This window comes from Aplidium turbinatum, chromosome 4 (assembly GCF_918807975.1).
Source record: "Aplidium turbinatum chromosome 4, kaAplTurb1.1, whole genome shotgun sequence".
NCBI classification, from domain to species: domain Eukaryota; kingdom Metazoa; phylum Chordata; class Ascidiacea; order Aplousobranchia; family Polyclinidae; genus Aplidium; species Aplidium turbinatum.
The window spans coordinates 7,632,149-7,647,937 of NC_137475.1; the positions used below are offsets into that span (position 1 = coordinate 7,632,149).

A 15,789-nucleotide genomic window follows, 5' to 3' on the forward strand; every position below is an offset into this window, starting at 1 on the left:
TGCGGCCCGCGGGCGTAGTTCGCCCACCCCTGATCTACATTTTCGTATTTTCGCCTCTTGAATTAATTGCAATCTTTTCAGGCCCGGATTTAGGGGGGCAGAGGGGACAGTTGCCCCGGGCCCCCCGACTTTTGAAGGGCCTCTTATGTGGAAAAAATGTGATTTTGTGTTATTTTTTCCTTTTGGCCTTTAAAGTTTCTGCAAAATGCTGTGCAGTACTGGACTGATGCTACTGTAGACGTAGAGATGGTTTTTTGCGCCGTGGGCGCGAACATTTTTTTGCACTGGGGCCCCCCGATCTAAAAGTGCCCCAGGCCCCCCATCAGCTAAATCCGGCCCTGAATCTTTTATAAATTTATTGAAATCAGTTTCAGTGCAATGGTTGGTGCTGCATATTTTTAACAATTAAGCTTGTCAATGCGTTTACCTGTAACCTGTTGCTGAAAGAACTTTCAAACAAAATAGCCAACACTAAACTTTTTCAATGCCATTAGAAACGATACTGATAAATCTATATTTTGCATAGATTTCTAAATAATCTTGCTTTTTTGCCATAGCGTGGTTAACTTTAGTCTACACAAAGCAACACACCAGAACTTAAACAATGGAATAACCTCATACCGAGGAATGGTCGATTGCGAAAAAACTCAGTTTTAAATATTTTCTGGCAAAAAAAAATTGAAAACAATGCACTGGATTTTCAGGCGCCACGCGACCCTCCGAAAAACGGCTCACGACCCCCAGGTTGAAAACCCCTGATGTAGGTAGTTTGTTCTTTGCTTTTGTTCCAAAAAAGCGATTTAATATGTTAAGTACTGTAGTTTAATAAACTTTAAGACCCTGTTGAGTTTTAGTTCCATGTTAAGTTCAACAGTGGCTACTTTATGGATGTCTAGTTTGCCGACACACGTCGTTACATTGTTTATCTGCCACTGCACAAAAACAAACGAGTAACAAGAATTCTTGTGTTTAAATTTGTCTACTTATCTGATCTTTTCGATTCAAAACAGTCATTTGTGGACACTGGTTTTGCTGTTTTGAGTAACATTAGTGGTTAAGTTAGGTTTTGAAAAATAAATGCAGATGGACGCCATGTTAGTTCTTGCGTTGATCTTCTAATCATTGTCTTATAGCCTACCAGAATACTTTAGTCTTTAGTGTCTACAAAAGTTGAATTCATGCAAAAAAGGACTGATTCGGCCACTCAAGCAGACGTGTGTCAAAAATGTTGTTCATTGTTTTAAAGAAGGTTGCGATGTGCAAGGCTAGGGTTACTTCAAGAACGAAAACACTTTATTGTCGGTTGTTTTAAAGAAGTAACTTCTCCAGCATAGCCAACTTGTTTTCAAACGAAGCAAGAACGTATGCTGTCTACATATAAGATATCATAAGGTTATTCTGTAATTAATATAACTTACCGATATCACAATATTTAAATAATCGAAACTAAATTTAAGTGATTCTCTTCGTTCTCTGTCAAGAAAATGAAGTATCTTCTGACAGGTGTCAAACTCACAACAATGCTTGATATGAACGACTCGGTTACAAGTTTTGTAATACGAACGAATTTATTTTCACGCCAGTCAGTTCAATCCTAAACAGCTAAAAGTCGATTTCGATCAGCTAGCAGCTAGATCATCTTCAGTTAACGTATTCAAATAGAGTCTGTTTGAATAATCCATTTTTAGAATATTTAAAACCCCATATCGTTTCTAGGCAAGAAAGGCTTCTCGAAGCGCGTCTACGTCGAAAGATCAGCCCAATTTGAAAAAGCTCAGCATTGGAATTGGAAACAAGATGGCTTCCATAGGGCAAGGCTGGAGGAGCCGTACGACTTCCACATCCGCTCCGGCGTCAAATTGGGTGAGTGATTATGTTTTAGTGTAGATCACTGGAAGAAAACCCGTTTAAAAAAAGTACAATGTATCCAGGCAAGTACTGTTTTTAACCTTGCACATGAAAAGTATTCTGTTGCAGTCTACTTAATCGAACCATATGCAAACAAAGAGTCAGATTGGTGTAATTAAGCAGGTTTTATTCTATTTCAAGAAGCAGTTTTGTTTTCAGAAATCTTTGTCAATATCTGAAGCTGATCTGAGCAGCTGTTTATTTGGTGGCCCTTAGTGAATAAGCCACAGGTCACAACACTAAAAGTAGCAACCGCAACCTTTGGTACCAAACTGGGACCAGGTTTTCTTTTGTGGTTTAAACAGAGACCTGCAATAGACTGACTAGGGTATACCAATCTTGTTTATATTGTTCTGTATGTTGTTATGTATCTTCCTTGGGGAAACCTCTGTAGCATGAAATGAAACATAGCACTTTTGTCTTGGTTATCTCAAACAGTTGCTGTGAGATGAACCGGATTCGATGCTCTGTTGTTTATTTAGTTAAATATTAAAACACCGCTCCACTTAGGGTGTAATAAGTTAGTTAAGGGAGCCTAATTACAGTACTGAAAGAAAGACCATAAACAGAATGAATGAAAGACATTCGTGAGGAAAAAAACTAGACACCCAGCTTTTGTTCTTGTGAAGACTTTGCATTTGATGGCATGGCGACTTTGTATCTTACTGAATATATGAGACCATCTTGCTCATATTACGAGAGGACAACCATAAAACTTGACAATATTTTCTCAGCAATAAACTAAATTTTCCTCTACCAATTATTAAATTTTTGCCTCATTTGTGTGAACTTTGTTTCACCGTTTGCTAGACTCTGAGATAAGTTGTTATGCCTGTTATCTTTAAGAAAATCTCAGTGTGTACTTGATTTAACATCTAAAGCTTTGGTTGAGAGTTTGCTTTGTTGAACCATAAATAAACAAAACAAAGTAACTTTAGCGGGTTTAACATAATGTATTACACACAAAAATATAACATAGGAACTCAAACGGTTTCGACACTTACGTGTGTCCTCATCAGCAATTACTTAAATCTGCAATACATAAAAGGAAAATTGTAAGATAAATTTGACGTTGCACTACAACTGTAACGACACTCCGGACTGAAAAGCACAAACTGAACAAGTGATACAAGAATGATTATATGTGAGTTTCAATGTTTTATATTGAAGTTGTTTAGTCGTGATAATGTTTAGCAGTCAGAGTATTGTAGGCTAACTGTGCTGACGTGAGATCTAATGGGATCTAATTTCAAATTTGGACACTTCTTTACGATGTTTTTGTTACCTTTACCTCTTGATTTTATGTAGGCTATCATTTATTGTAGTTGTGTGTTTGATCATTGATGTGATGGTCTGACAGCTACACAAACCGAAGGGGATTGCACTCTTACCCCTCACGCAAACATAGTCCATTATAAAACGATAGCTATTAGCACAACATATGAAAAATGGCATCTACTTGATTTTGTAATTTTCTTTTTTTTTGTAGTGCTATCCCTTGCCAATGACTGTCGTAGAAGTTTAAGTTACGAGCAAAAGAAATACTTGCTAAAAAAATATTTAAAGCGCATGACCTTGTCTTTGACCACCACCCAGTCAGCATATCAATGTTTTTTTCCATTGATTCAACGTCTGCAGACGTTTATAGGCTATATGGAAGAAGCAATTTTAGTTTTGAGATCGTTTAAGATTCTTTGTTAAAGCAAGCTTGTGATCAGGCGTCAGAATAATTAAACTGAGATTTGGCCCTTCTGATGTTGGCAGAAAAGCGGAGTTTAGCATTCCGCAATGCAATGCCTGTAAGTGAACGCACACAAAAAATTGTAGCTCATTTTCCAGCGACGTTTTAGCAATATTTTTTGCACAACTACTTTATGGACTTAAAATGTAATTTTAAACGTGGATCAATATCGCTTAGGGGCCATTGACGAACCCATAATATCATTTGCATTGTTTCCACGTATTTTGACCATCTGGTCCAGACCTTACAAAGTAAAGTTAATTAGACCAAAGTTCAACGCAATTTTTCGAAAGTTTGTAAACCTTTTATCAAGGTTTAATTGACTTACACTTGATACCAGAAAAAGCTTTTTTTTTATCAATTCTTCATCAAAAATGTTCAGTTGTTTATTTACAAGTTTTTAAAGCGCTTTATAGAGGATGAAGCCTTCAAGCAAAACTTGTATTTTTAGTGCAAAGTCAGCCTTGTTTTACCACAAAGTAGATGATGATCAGTGGATCACTTTTTGTGGCATCGCCTTGACTCGAATTGTCACGTAGACAATGGAGAACCAGCTGCAGAGAATTGACTATGTACGATGGCTTCCAATTTGTGACAGTGCTTTTCCGCAAGCTAAATATATAGGATGAACGATCTTGTCACAAAAAGACCAGTTTCTCAGACGAAACCACTGCGTCATGTAAAGTTATTTCAAAATTTGTTTGATCATAGCATGAAACTTAAGATTAATTGTTGCTGTATGTAATCCTGCACGCACGCAATGGACAATTTTAAGAAATTGTCCGCCGAGTTCGCTCAGTGATGACGCGCCCGGCTCAAGATCACGCGGCACAAGTTCGACTCTCGGGGTGTCCGCTTGAGCAACGCATTTCAGGACTGCTCTCCGTTCAGCGGCAACTAGTTAATGGAATAATTCTCCGGCAACAAGACTTCAACAATCGGAAAACTTCACTCTGCCAATCTCGGTAACCGGCCCTGCGTCAAAAGCCTCTACAAGTAGGCTATGCAAAACTACCAGGAATAACCTATCAAGGCTTTGTCAGTCCGAGGATAAAGATTCAAAACCAAACCAATCAAGAAGAAAACACTCTGAAGGGTCATCAACCTGTTCTGTCTTGCTGGCTACTTGACTAAGCTCATCGTTGGGGCGAATTGTGTTCATAGAAATTGTCCGTAAGAAAAAAAAAATTATCAACACCCTCGCTTTTGTTTGATTTGAACATTTTCATTTGGTGCTGACTTAACATTTGCCATACAACCTCTACAAAATGTCGAATAGGCCTATTCCTTTATGAATTTTGTCTGATGTGACCAGACGCTCGCCTGCACAGTTGTAAGACTTAGCACCTGGTACAGACCGACACTAAAATTTGGAGTAAGAGTTGGATATATTTTTATTCCATTCCACTGCCATTTGCAGAAATTCGCAGGGATTTAATGTTTCCGGGGTTCGAGCTGTAATTGCAGAGTCAGAATACGTCTAACCAGCAACTCTGGTAAAACGATGGTATTGAATTTAGCAAGAGTCCCCTCTAATCAAATTTTACATAGCCTTCGTTCGTTGATTTGTGCAAGAACATTTTATTGCGTCTTCTTTATTTGTTGATCTGTCAAAAAATTGAAGGCAGTTTTATCAAATTGCTACAAATCTTGCATGTCAAACTACACAAAATGCCGTTGCAAACTTCTACCCTTTCTTATTTGCATGTATTGCTTCACTCTCACATATTTTCACTTCCTTGAATAGGGTGTCAACTTCAGCTAGTTTTCGAGTTCTTTGCACTTGCACAAAAAGTTCACTCACGATGTGTGAAGTTTTCATTACTCATTTCCGACTTCACAGTTTTCAGCCCACTTCTGTTGTTTACGCTATTGTTATTTCTACCTGAAGTAAAGTCTTGGTGTTACCAAAGTTGGATTAATTTTTGTTTACACGTTTGATTCGCACATTTAGCTATCATAACCAGTGAGGTAAGTTATATGTATCAGGCATTTGTCAATCTATAGATCTTAGTCATTTTGCGATCAATGTGGTGCGGTGTTGTACGACTTTGATGACTCATCAAAACAATTAATGAATTACGTTGATTTTTGCATGTATCAACGCTTCGAAAAAAGAAAAATAGCGAATAGATCTTGATTGTAGCATAGTTGAGATGAGTGCATTGTCGTAGAAGATCAGAACAAAAATGAGCAACAGGTTTTTACTAGACACTGCAGGAAGTTCAGAGTTCAGATAGTTTAAGAAAATTATTTTTGTGCTACTGTTTCATTGCAACCATGTTTTTCGAAGTAAAAGTTTTGAAAATTGTATCGTTATTTGGGCACATTGTAAACAATATGCACTCGGAGGCAACAGTTATCAAATTAAAATCACAGGATATTGCACAGAAGACTAAAATCTTAAACATCTTGCTTACAGATTTATATTTCAAGTGAATTCCAGTTTGCGGTTCAAAGCATGCTGAGAAGAAACAAAATATATAAAGATTGATAAGACTTTCAAATTTAAAGGTCTGATATTTGTGTTAAAAGAATTCATAACGCAGACTTGCTTTTAAAGGATTAATGTATGTTTGGGTTGGTGTCTGGAAAGCATCATGCAAAATATTACCTGCAACTACTCAGTGACAGACATGGATACAATTTAAATCCGTGGTTTTCAAACTTTTTCATACCGCGACCCATTTTAACCTAACGACCCCCTTCCAAAAATTTTGATTCAGGCATAGGCTATGTAATACATTTGTGTATGTGCAATAGCACAATAAAACATAATTAAAAACAATAAAAATTATGATACCACTCTGTTGAAAAAAATGCTTATTTATTGAATTCATGTACAAGGCAGCATCAGTGAAACTGCCTTGTTTTTCAAACACAACAGAATAGAAACAGTTTGATAGACAAATTAATGTTCATGTTCAAAACGCTTTATTAGTCAAAATTACAAAAATTCTCATAAAAACTTGCAAAACTCCATTGCTGAATGCTGTTACAGTTGAAATTTTATTATTTTGTTGTTGGAACAAAAAAAGAAGGCTTATACGACATTAGAGAAAATGTTGTTTACGAATCTTTGTCAGTTGATTAATTGATCGTGTAAACAGAAAAAAAGTTTATATAAATTAACATTGCTATGGTCTGGCTGCTTAAAATGCCATATTATGCTTGATTACAGTAATGCAAACCCATAAAGCACTTTTCCGATACACATTTCTAACTGTATTCTAAACATTTTAAAATCGCATTAACATAAGTTTGATTATTTTTCAACTTATTTTTATAACTTTCAGTTCGAGGTGTAAGCATGGACACATAGTGCAACGGACAAAATGAAAACTTGGCAGTAATTATCTGTATACAAACAACATCAGGCAATTTACCGCATTGCGAAGTTGATTGTAGATTTACCAACCTTTCAGTTTACGGTATAACCCATTTTATAAACAATTTTTAAGCTTAAAATCATTACAAACTTCCGATATGCTGCCGTTGAAAAAAGGAGCATTGAGACCAAAGTAAACCAGCTAAAATCCAAGAGAACATTTTCGCTTTGAGTTTTTTCAACTCTAGATGTCACAAAAGAGTAGTCAAGCGCAATTTCTACAAATGCGACGTTTCCGTGAGTCTGTGATCGGTTGTTGTTGTTTTGCTTGCAACATCTAAGGTAGGAATTGAGTCTTGATTGAGATATTTCAAAGATAGGCAGTCATATAGCCAAAGGCAATGAGTTTGTTCCCAAAACTACTTCTGCCCTTTTTAGTTGCTACGTTTACTTTTGGTTTCTGTCAAGCTTTGTTTGCAACAGCACAGTTATTACAATCTGTATACAGAAAATTACAGCATTAAATTGGCCATATTGTCAAAGTAACAGTAAGTTTTTAAAAGGCTTTTATGTGCGTTTGCAGAGCGCAGTTACAAAGTTTGCTTTACCAAAAAAAAAAATAAAGCAAAAACAAAGAATGCAGTTGAAGGTTTCTTTGTTTGATAACTTTAGCACAAGACTATTTTATGCAATAACGATGATGAGTGTTGAAAAAATTATTTTGGCTCTAGTTTTAGTGCTTTACCTAGATAGTATTTGCTAGCTTGAAAATAGTTCATAGTATTGCCGTACTGTTTTAACTCTTGCGTGCAACAACATTGAACAAGCAAAATGTTCCGCTTCAATAACGATGGCTCATTTCGAGAGGTAAGTTTAAAAAAGTTTTGGACAATCTACAGTGTTTTTTCAGATTGTACTTTATGCATTATTTACCCTGAAGGTGCGTATTACTATGGTGTGCGAAACGTCAGAAACAAATAGAAACATGTTGTATTTTCTGCTCATACTTTAATGTCGGATTTACTATCAAAGTCCATAATTCTAATGTGTATTCTACATTTTCAACATTTAATTTTTGTATTAAATGCAATTTATTGAAGCTTCTGCAATCTTTCCAGATAGCAAATCAAGCATTTTTTTACATTGATTCACCGTCTGCAGCCATTGAATCAATGTAAAAAAACGTTGATTTGTAGTTGTTTGTAACATAAATTTCACAACGTTAAAACACGCGTGACAAGACGCTTATTGCAAGACAGTTTGGCCAAAAGCTAAAATTGTTTGGAGCAAAATGGTTGGAACGCCATGAGTTTGGTATCTACATTTTGGGCTCTTTATTTTTTGATTAGCTAAAATTGTGTTGTGTAAAATTGTTTTTTTGCTTACTGAACGAATCTCGTACATTGCTGCATTTGGTTTTGCCTCATTCCTTCAATTTTGCAAAGTTTGAGAAGTGAAATTTTATCAATCAGTTTCCAAGACACAAGCATCTGTTGTCTACCGTTTGCGATCGAAAGTTGCCGAACTGTACCCACCAAACCTGGCCAGTACAAAAGCAATAAATCATCTTGACGAATCGCTCTTGCACACTTTACAGCTGTGTATTCACTTATTCAAAGGCTGCAGGCTTCAGAGTTCTTTTTTTTATTTTTGCATCTGGTTCTAGACTTCAAAGTTAAGACAAAATGTAAACCACAAAAAATCCGTGATTTTGTGACAGTGTGACATCAATTGCAACTGATGTAGCAATGGATATTGGTCACACACAACCACTGTGTAAAGAAAAGTAGTAGTCACTGTACAAAGAGATATACAAAAGTAGCGGTCACTCCACCCGATAGGTCAATGAAATTCACTTTTCTTTACAGGACGTTCAAAAATAGCCCCAACAAATGCCATCACGTGCTTGGAAGTAAGAAAAATTTCGCATTTAGTCCTTCAAGCAGACCTAGCCAGAATTTAGTCGATCTTTAATACAGCGGGCTTCTGCAGCTGTTACAGATCAGAGAGCACCCTCTTCTTGCAAAGGTCCTTACGACTGCAAAACCTTTCCAGCTTTTTTCTAATAAAAAGCCGAGTTAATAGTTCTCTCAAGCATTTTGTTATACCAACAAAAGAGCATGTTTAGACTAAGACAGGATGCTGTTTGTCACAGTGGATGGTTTTGCTATTTGGATAAACCAGTCTTATTTATTTTTTTAATTTGCTTTTTCGGAATCACTTATCGGCTATAAAGTTTGAGGGTTCTGTTGTTACGTGATTAGATTGACTTCATCCATTGAGGTTCAGTGTGCGATTGAGTTGGTTAATAGAGTATTTTTTTGTCTTATAATTTGAAAGCAAGCAGCAACTTTTTAGAAAAATTTTCACCTTTTTTTATAAACAAATTTTTTTATTGCATCATTGTCAGTACCGTTAATGTTTGAGCCTGCTCGTGAACACTTCAGTTAGAAAAGACCTTAGTTGGCTTGTGAATGACTGATCATTGTGCAATGGTCATGTAGATTTAACTGATGTAAAACTATTCTGGTGTATTCCATTACAACATCAGCCTTTTAATTTTAGAATCTAAAATGTGTTTGAACTTGTCATATTTTTTGGTTCAGAACGTTAACGAAAGTTAAGTTTGTTGCTGTTGTCCGTGGATAAGATTCTGGATGAACACCTCGCGTGCGTTTTCAGGAACACAGAGTTTGTTTTCGTTTTCTTGATTTAAATTAAATTTACGATTAAAGCGAGAAAATAAATGTTGTTTCCACTTACAAGAGCGTACAGTGTCATGTCAAGATACAGCCACGAGTCACCTATTTCGACCTATATCGAACCGGCAAATCGGTTAACCGCTATCCGTAGTCAGTCATATGCTATTATGCAGATGAGAAATTTGCAAAAAAGAGAGTCATTTATTTTTAGCAGCTTTTCCATGGAAGCTTCAACACTTCGTGCAAATCTCATGATGCAAGTAGAGCATATCGGTCTTGCCGTAATTCCCATACGTATATGTCACTGCGTGTGTTTTGTTTGTTGCAGCAGCAGATTAATTATTTATCATTAATGAATGCATTTGCAATTCGAATCACCACTCGAACTATTACTTTTACAATGCTGTGTTGACGTTTCATAAACTAGTGGTTGTTGTGCAGTAGCTTTTTGAATGTCACTCATGCATCATGCATTTCGCAGTTTTAACATGTTCACCATAATGGTTGTGCTGTACTGCGGTTCACACTTGGGATTTTAGGTTATAGGGATGCGAAACTACATCCACTTTTGACTTATCCGCCCAGTAGAAGAGTTACGTTTTTTTTTTAATTTACAAAATATTGTATATACTGGTTTTGAGCTCTATATGAGTAGTGAAATAGGTTTTTAAGTGATTGAAATGTTTTTGTTGAACGAAAACTTGTGGCAAGGCGTAAAAATTAGCCATTGGCCCTTTTAAGGTTGCCAGAAAAGCGGAGGCACGAGTCCCGTAATGTAATGTCCCTATGTTTGGCGTGTGTTTTCCGCCAATTGAACCTTAGCAATATCAAATCTCTGGCTAAAAAAAAGCTGCATGTCACGCTTTTTAGTTTAGCTTCGTGAGAGAAGCGTATCTTTGCTTGTTTTATGCAACTTTAAGTAAAACTGGCGCAGTTCAGTTGAGTTTATGTTCATCAAGAACTATTCTTTACTTTGTTTGCTATTGCATTGCAGAGAATGGACCACGAAAGTCAACCAATCTTAGATCTGGGTCGCTCTTCGCAAGCTCACATGGACGATGCCCTAGGTTTGTAGTTTATTTTAGCTATGAGTTTCTAATTCACAGTTTATACGTAAATTTAACGTCGGCATACACTCACTTAAGGTAAAATCAGCGGAATTTGTAAAGTCTTGTTCTGCATGATTTGCTTTGGCTAGGTGTGAATAATAACGAACCCAGATAAAAAATCGTTCTTCACATTCAACAAGAATCTGCAAACATTGAATCAATGTGAAAAAGACGAAATTTGTTAGTGGGGAAGAGTTCGTCACTGAATCGTATTTCAGAAATTCAGCATTGGCTTTTCATGTAATCCCCAGCTGCTCGTGTGAACTCGACTTCATGGTTGTTAGCTAGTCTTGTTTACGGCATTGTAGGGTCATTCAAGGATCTGTTGTCGACCGGGATACAGTAGCTTGCACTATTTCGTACGTTGCAATTTTGTTCTATGACGTAATAAGAAATATAGCAGGCCTTGCGTTCTGGAAAACTGTAACATATTAATGCACTCATTTGCTAAAGTTTAGTTTTCCTTATCATTTTTGCGCTGGGCATCAAAGTGGTAGTTATATTCTCATTTGCAAGTTGTTGGAAGTGAGCGACTATCAGGAAACGAATCATTTGACGTTTTTATTCAAGTTTTCCGATTTCATGTATCAGTTTGTCTTGATTATGGCAACTGATAAAATTACTAAAGATCTTGCATTGAATTGATTTAAAATTTGATTTTTTGCTTGTTTTTTGGCATTTTTGTTAGGACAACTTTCAAATTCTAAAACATCCCAATTTTGGCTGTGCCATGTTTAAAGTCCATCTACATAAGTCAATATGCGATCTATTTCAGCTGATTTTGTTGGGACTATGTTTCTGGCAATTGCATCATTAATAGCTGTAGCTGTGGCTGAAAGGTGTGCTATACCACATCCTCAAACATGTATAAGCTTACTCGCCAATTTTTTTACTGTAAATTCCATTAGTTCACGTTGATACTACATCAATGAAGTTTTTGGGGCGATACAAGTCTCCAGTTTAAGTGCAGCCAGAATTCTTTGATTGGGTCTAAAATAATAATGATTGAAATTTTCTTCCAATCTTCCCACAGTTTGCTATAACCGATTTATTTAATTTTAATCATTGTTTTTTTGATGAAAGTGCCCGATTGTCATATGCACGTCTTAAGTTTTTTTTTTACAACTGGCTGATATTTAACTATTCTAACTCGTTGAGCTTTACCTTTCCGACTCGCAGGATATTCGTCATTGCTGCTCTTCCATGAGGATTGAAAACATTTAAGTCAACATAGAATGACTTTTAGGTTGAGACGTAATCCACATGACCCGTAAATGTGGGTTTTTAGCCACAAGCAATCGATTTATTGCATGGATTCTTCGAGCACGCTGAAGTATCTCAACGACACACACAAAAAAATCTGTCATTTTTAAATTGATTCAACGTCTGCGGACGTTAACTGTAGACGTTGAATCAATGTAAAAATGACACATTTTGCTTTTTGGGAAAGGGCACATTAATAAACTAGACTTTTCAATAAACTATTTTTCTTCTAGCTCAACATCGAAAAGCATACGTTGGGTTACCGTCTACACACAAGCAGCATAAACACCACAAGCATCACAAGAGGAAGTCCAAGAAATCTCATAAGCCTATTGAAGAGGAGGAAGAGACAATGAGTAAGATTATTATATTTATGTATGTTTGGTAACGTTAAATCATCGTAGAAATTAATTTACATCATTGCTTCTGCCATAGCATTGGTATTAACATTTTTGTGAGATCTTGTCAGCGAGCAGGCAAATAGGGTTGACATTTCAACACAGTGATGATAGATGGTGTTGCCATTTATGTGCTTGCACCTAGCCATATCTTACTTGTATCATGGCCACCTGGAGATGTGGCCTGATTTGTCACATTTTGCAGATTTTGATTACAGCTACTGCTAGTGCTTGACTGACATTTTTTGAGATGTTTTTACTTTTTGCGGTTTCTTAATGACAAAAAACTTTTTTGTTGCCTTGGGGAAGCAGTAGCAAATGAGAAAAAGTAAGTTGAAAAACGCAAAATCAGACTGTTATTGAAAATTAACAGTCTGACTAAAATCTACAAAATCAACTTTTCTTTGTTTTTCAACATGTGAGGATGTTAAAACCAATTGTGTCATCTGGGGAAAAGAATAAAGAAATCGTAAAAATCTAATTTTTAGACAAATTTATTTAAACGTTCGCCCAAAGTTAGAAAAACCTGGAAATTTCTGCAAAATGTGACAAATCAGGCCGTATCTTTAGGTGGCCATGCTTGTATCAAAAAGGGATTTTTCATTTTCTTGAACTATCTTACTCTTTTGAGAGCACTGCGTAATGGGCATTGTGCAAAGTCAAAAGTGGAGTAAAACGCGTAAAGATTATTGTTCTGACGAGCTTTTTGTATTATTGACAGCAACAAAGCGTGTGTAGTTTAGTGAGAAGGCTTTTGTTACCCTGTCGTACTCGCAAAGCATTCAACGACCTCGCTCTTTTCGAAAAAAATATTAAAATTATCTTCTGCTGATGACTTGCACATGCTGTAGTTGCGGGATCCGGAAGATTTATTGAGTAATAAGATCACTTCATCTACATGTGGGCGTGCACTACAGATAGCCTAACAAGAGTAAAAGAAAGTTTATTTTTCATCAAAGAAAAGAAATGTTTTCAGGGAACTAATCACTGTGTAGCTATCAAAATGTTTATACTGAATCCTTAATCGGCTTGTGGTTTAGGTCTAAAGTATCTTTGATAAATTAATTATTCTTAGCTATACATTTAACTTTCTAAACCAAACATAGTATAGCCTACTGACGCTGTTGTATGTTACGCTGCCCTTTTTTTTTTAACAAACCCGAAAAGCAATTGTACAATTTTTACTCTACGCAGATTTTTCTTTTATGCTGTTCACACCCATACTTTAGAGTAACTGTACTTTTTTTTATCAATAAACGGTCTTTTTATCATAAAAATTGTGATCGTTTTTCTAAATCAATGTCAAAAGGTGAAAGCCATTAACATTTCCTGAAAAGTCTTTTTTGTAATTTAAGCTTCGTATTTTTGGATGTTTCTTGCATTGACAGTGAAATAACTCATTTTCTTTCAGTCCTCCCTCCAAGCCAACAAGTCCAATTCATCCTTGGAAATGAGAATCAAGGAAGAGACGAGGGTATGGACGGGTTGCTCCATTCTGATGGGACTCCGTGCCTCTTCACAGAGATGCAGCAGTTAAAAACTGAGGAAGATGGAGAGACGATGTGGAAGGAGACAGCTAGGTGAGAGAAAGAGGCGTTTTAAGTGGTGAAAATCACAAGGGCTACATTCTAGGTTAAAAGTTAATATTTCCATTGATTGTGTTATATGTGTTATAGTAATTAAAGATTGTTTGAGAAGTTGTAAGTGATAAAAAAAACTTGAAAATAGCAAGAAGGTTTTTCAGAGCTTGAAGTATAGTTTTTTTGTCTGACTCTCTTCATAAGTTGTCGTCAGAACCAACGTTAGAGTCGTCAGAACGTTGGTTCTGACGTCAGAATGTTGGTTCTGACGACTCGTTCTAACGTTGGTTCTGACTACAAGCTCCTGAAGAGTCAGAGGAAAAACTGCAGCTTCGAGTTTAGAAAAACCTTCTCGCCATTTTAAAGATTGTTTGTAGTGCAAATTCAAAAAGTCGTGTTTACTTCGTTGTTTGAACTGAACCTATATTCTGTAGTCTGTACAGTGTACATTCACTCAATGTCTGTAAGAGATGGATTAGCAACACATCACCGATAAACTTAGGTCTCATAGAAAATAGTTCTCATAACTTGTTATTTAAAATTTAATGTCGAAACACTGTGGAAGCAAGTAAAGAATGGATAAAACCCTCATACGACGTAGCAATTTGCAACCTCACCATTATATAATGATAAAGTGAACCGTGCTACACAGCCTCAAGCTATTCAACGGCATATTAGACTGCCGAAAAGGCTGGAGAACGTTTTTAGCTGAGTTACTGAAGCCACTTATATTTGTGGTGATTTAGGACTATATCTATGCAATCCTAATTTTCATTAAATGCAAAGTAATTTTAAAAAATGTCTAAAACACAAGATGTCATGTTTAAGAAAAACTACTCCAAATATTCATATTGCTCTGGAAATGGCATCGAAGTCGTCATTATTTTGTAGGAAGAAAGTTTTCTATTAAATTTAGTTTGTTATGGGACCGTTCTTTCCCCTGTTAAGTTGAAGAGGAATAAAGTTTGACCTGATGTAGACAAAGTTCAAACTAAGCTTTTTATTTGAGCGTTTGTTCTATGCTTGCATGATGCTGGTAATCTTTGTTCATACCAAAAACATAAATTGGATCAATGTCTGTTGTAACCTAATAAATACAAAATTCTTGCTAACTGTGGTCGCAATAACGTTTTCGGTTTATTTTTTTGCAATTTTTTCATCTTGATAAATGTTTTTAACATTAAATTTCATCTTAAGATGGATCAAGTTTGAAGAATGCGTGGAGGAAGGTGGAGACAGATGGAGTAAACCTCATGTGTCCACATTGAGTTTGCACAGCCTTTTCGAGTTGCGTTCATGCGTGATGAATGGCGTGGTACAACTGGACATGGCCGCAAACGAATTTACACAAATCGCAGGTACCGTACTCGTATATTTCGAATTTTGTTCTATTTTGTCCCCTAAGAACTAATATTTGCACACTTTGAAAACTTGTTTTGAAATCAAAAGAGTTCAACGGACCATAAGAGAATAATTTTGAACATGAATATTACTTGCGACCTTCGTTTACGACACTAAATACACAAATATTCAGGATTTTCTTAATTTTTATTTCACAACCATATTGCCCTTGCAGTTGCCATGTGATTTGCTTCCTTACCATGACGTCATGGTAGCATCTCCAAGTTAATGTTTCCAAGTATCACAGATTCAAATGAAAGCAATTGATTATGATGTCAGAACATAGGGATACTGTACTGTTTTAGAAAGCACACGTAGGGAATAGGGCTTCCGCTACAAGTCAGTGTGGTTAAACCATA

The 15,789-nt window shown here is 36.1% G+C and overlaps 1 protein-coding gene across 1 annotated transcript in view; it reads left to right on the forward strand.

Annotated features, from left to right (window-relative positions):
- Positions 1 to 1,751: 1,751 nt before the first annotated feature.
- The window catches only part of LOC145768491 (electroneutral sodium bicarbonate exchanger 1-like), a 33,678-nt gene continuing 19,640 nt past the window's right edge, over positions 1,752 to 15,789 (forward strand). The window contains exons 1-5 of the mRNA XM_082579996.1: positions 1,752 to 1,863; positions 10,674 to 10,746; positions 12,285 to 12,407; positions 13,861 to 14,029; positions 15,227 to 15,387. Of these exons, the coding sequence (XP_082436122.1) occupies positions 1,798 to 1,863; positions 10,674 to 10,746; positions 12,285 to 12,407; positions 13,861 to 14,029; positions 15,227 to 15,387 (592 nt within the window). The 5' untranslated portion in view covers positions 1,752 to 1,797. The remainder of the gene's footprint in view (positions 1,864 to 10,673; positions 10,747 to 12,284; positions 12,408 to 13,860; positions 14,030 to 15,226; positions 15,388 to 15,789) is intronic.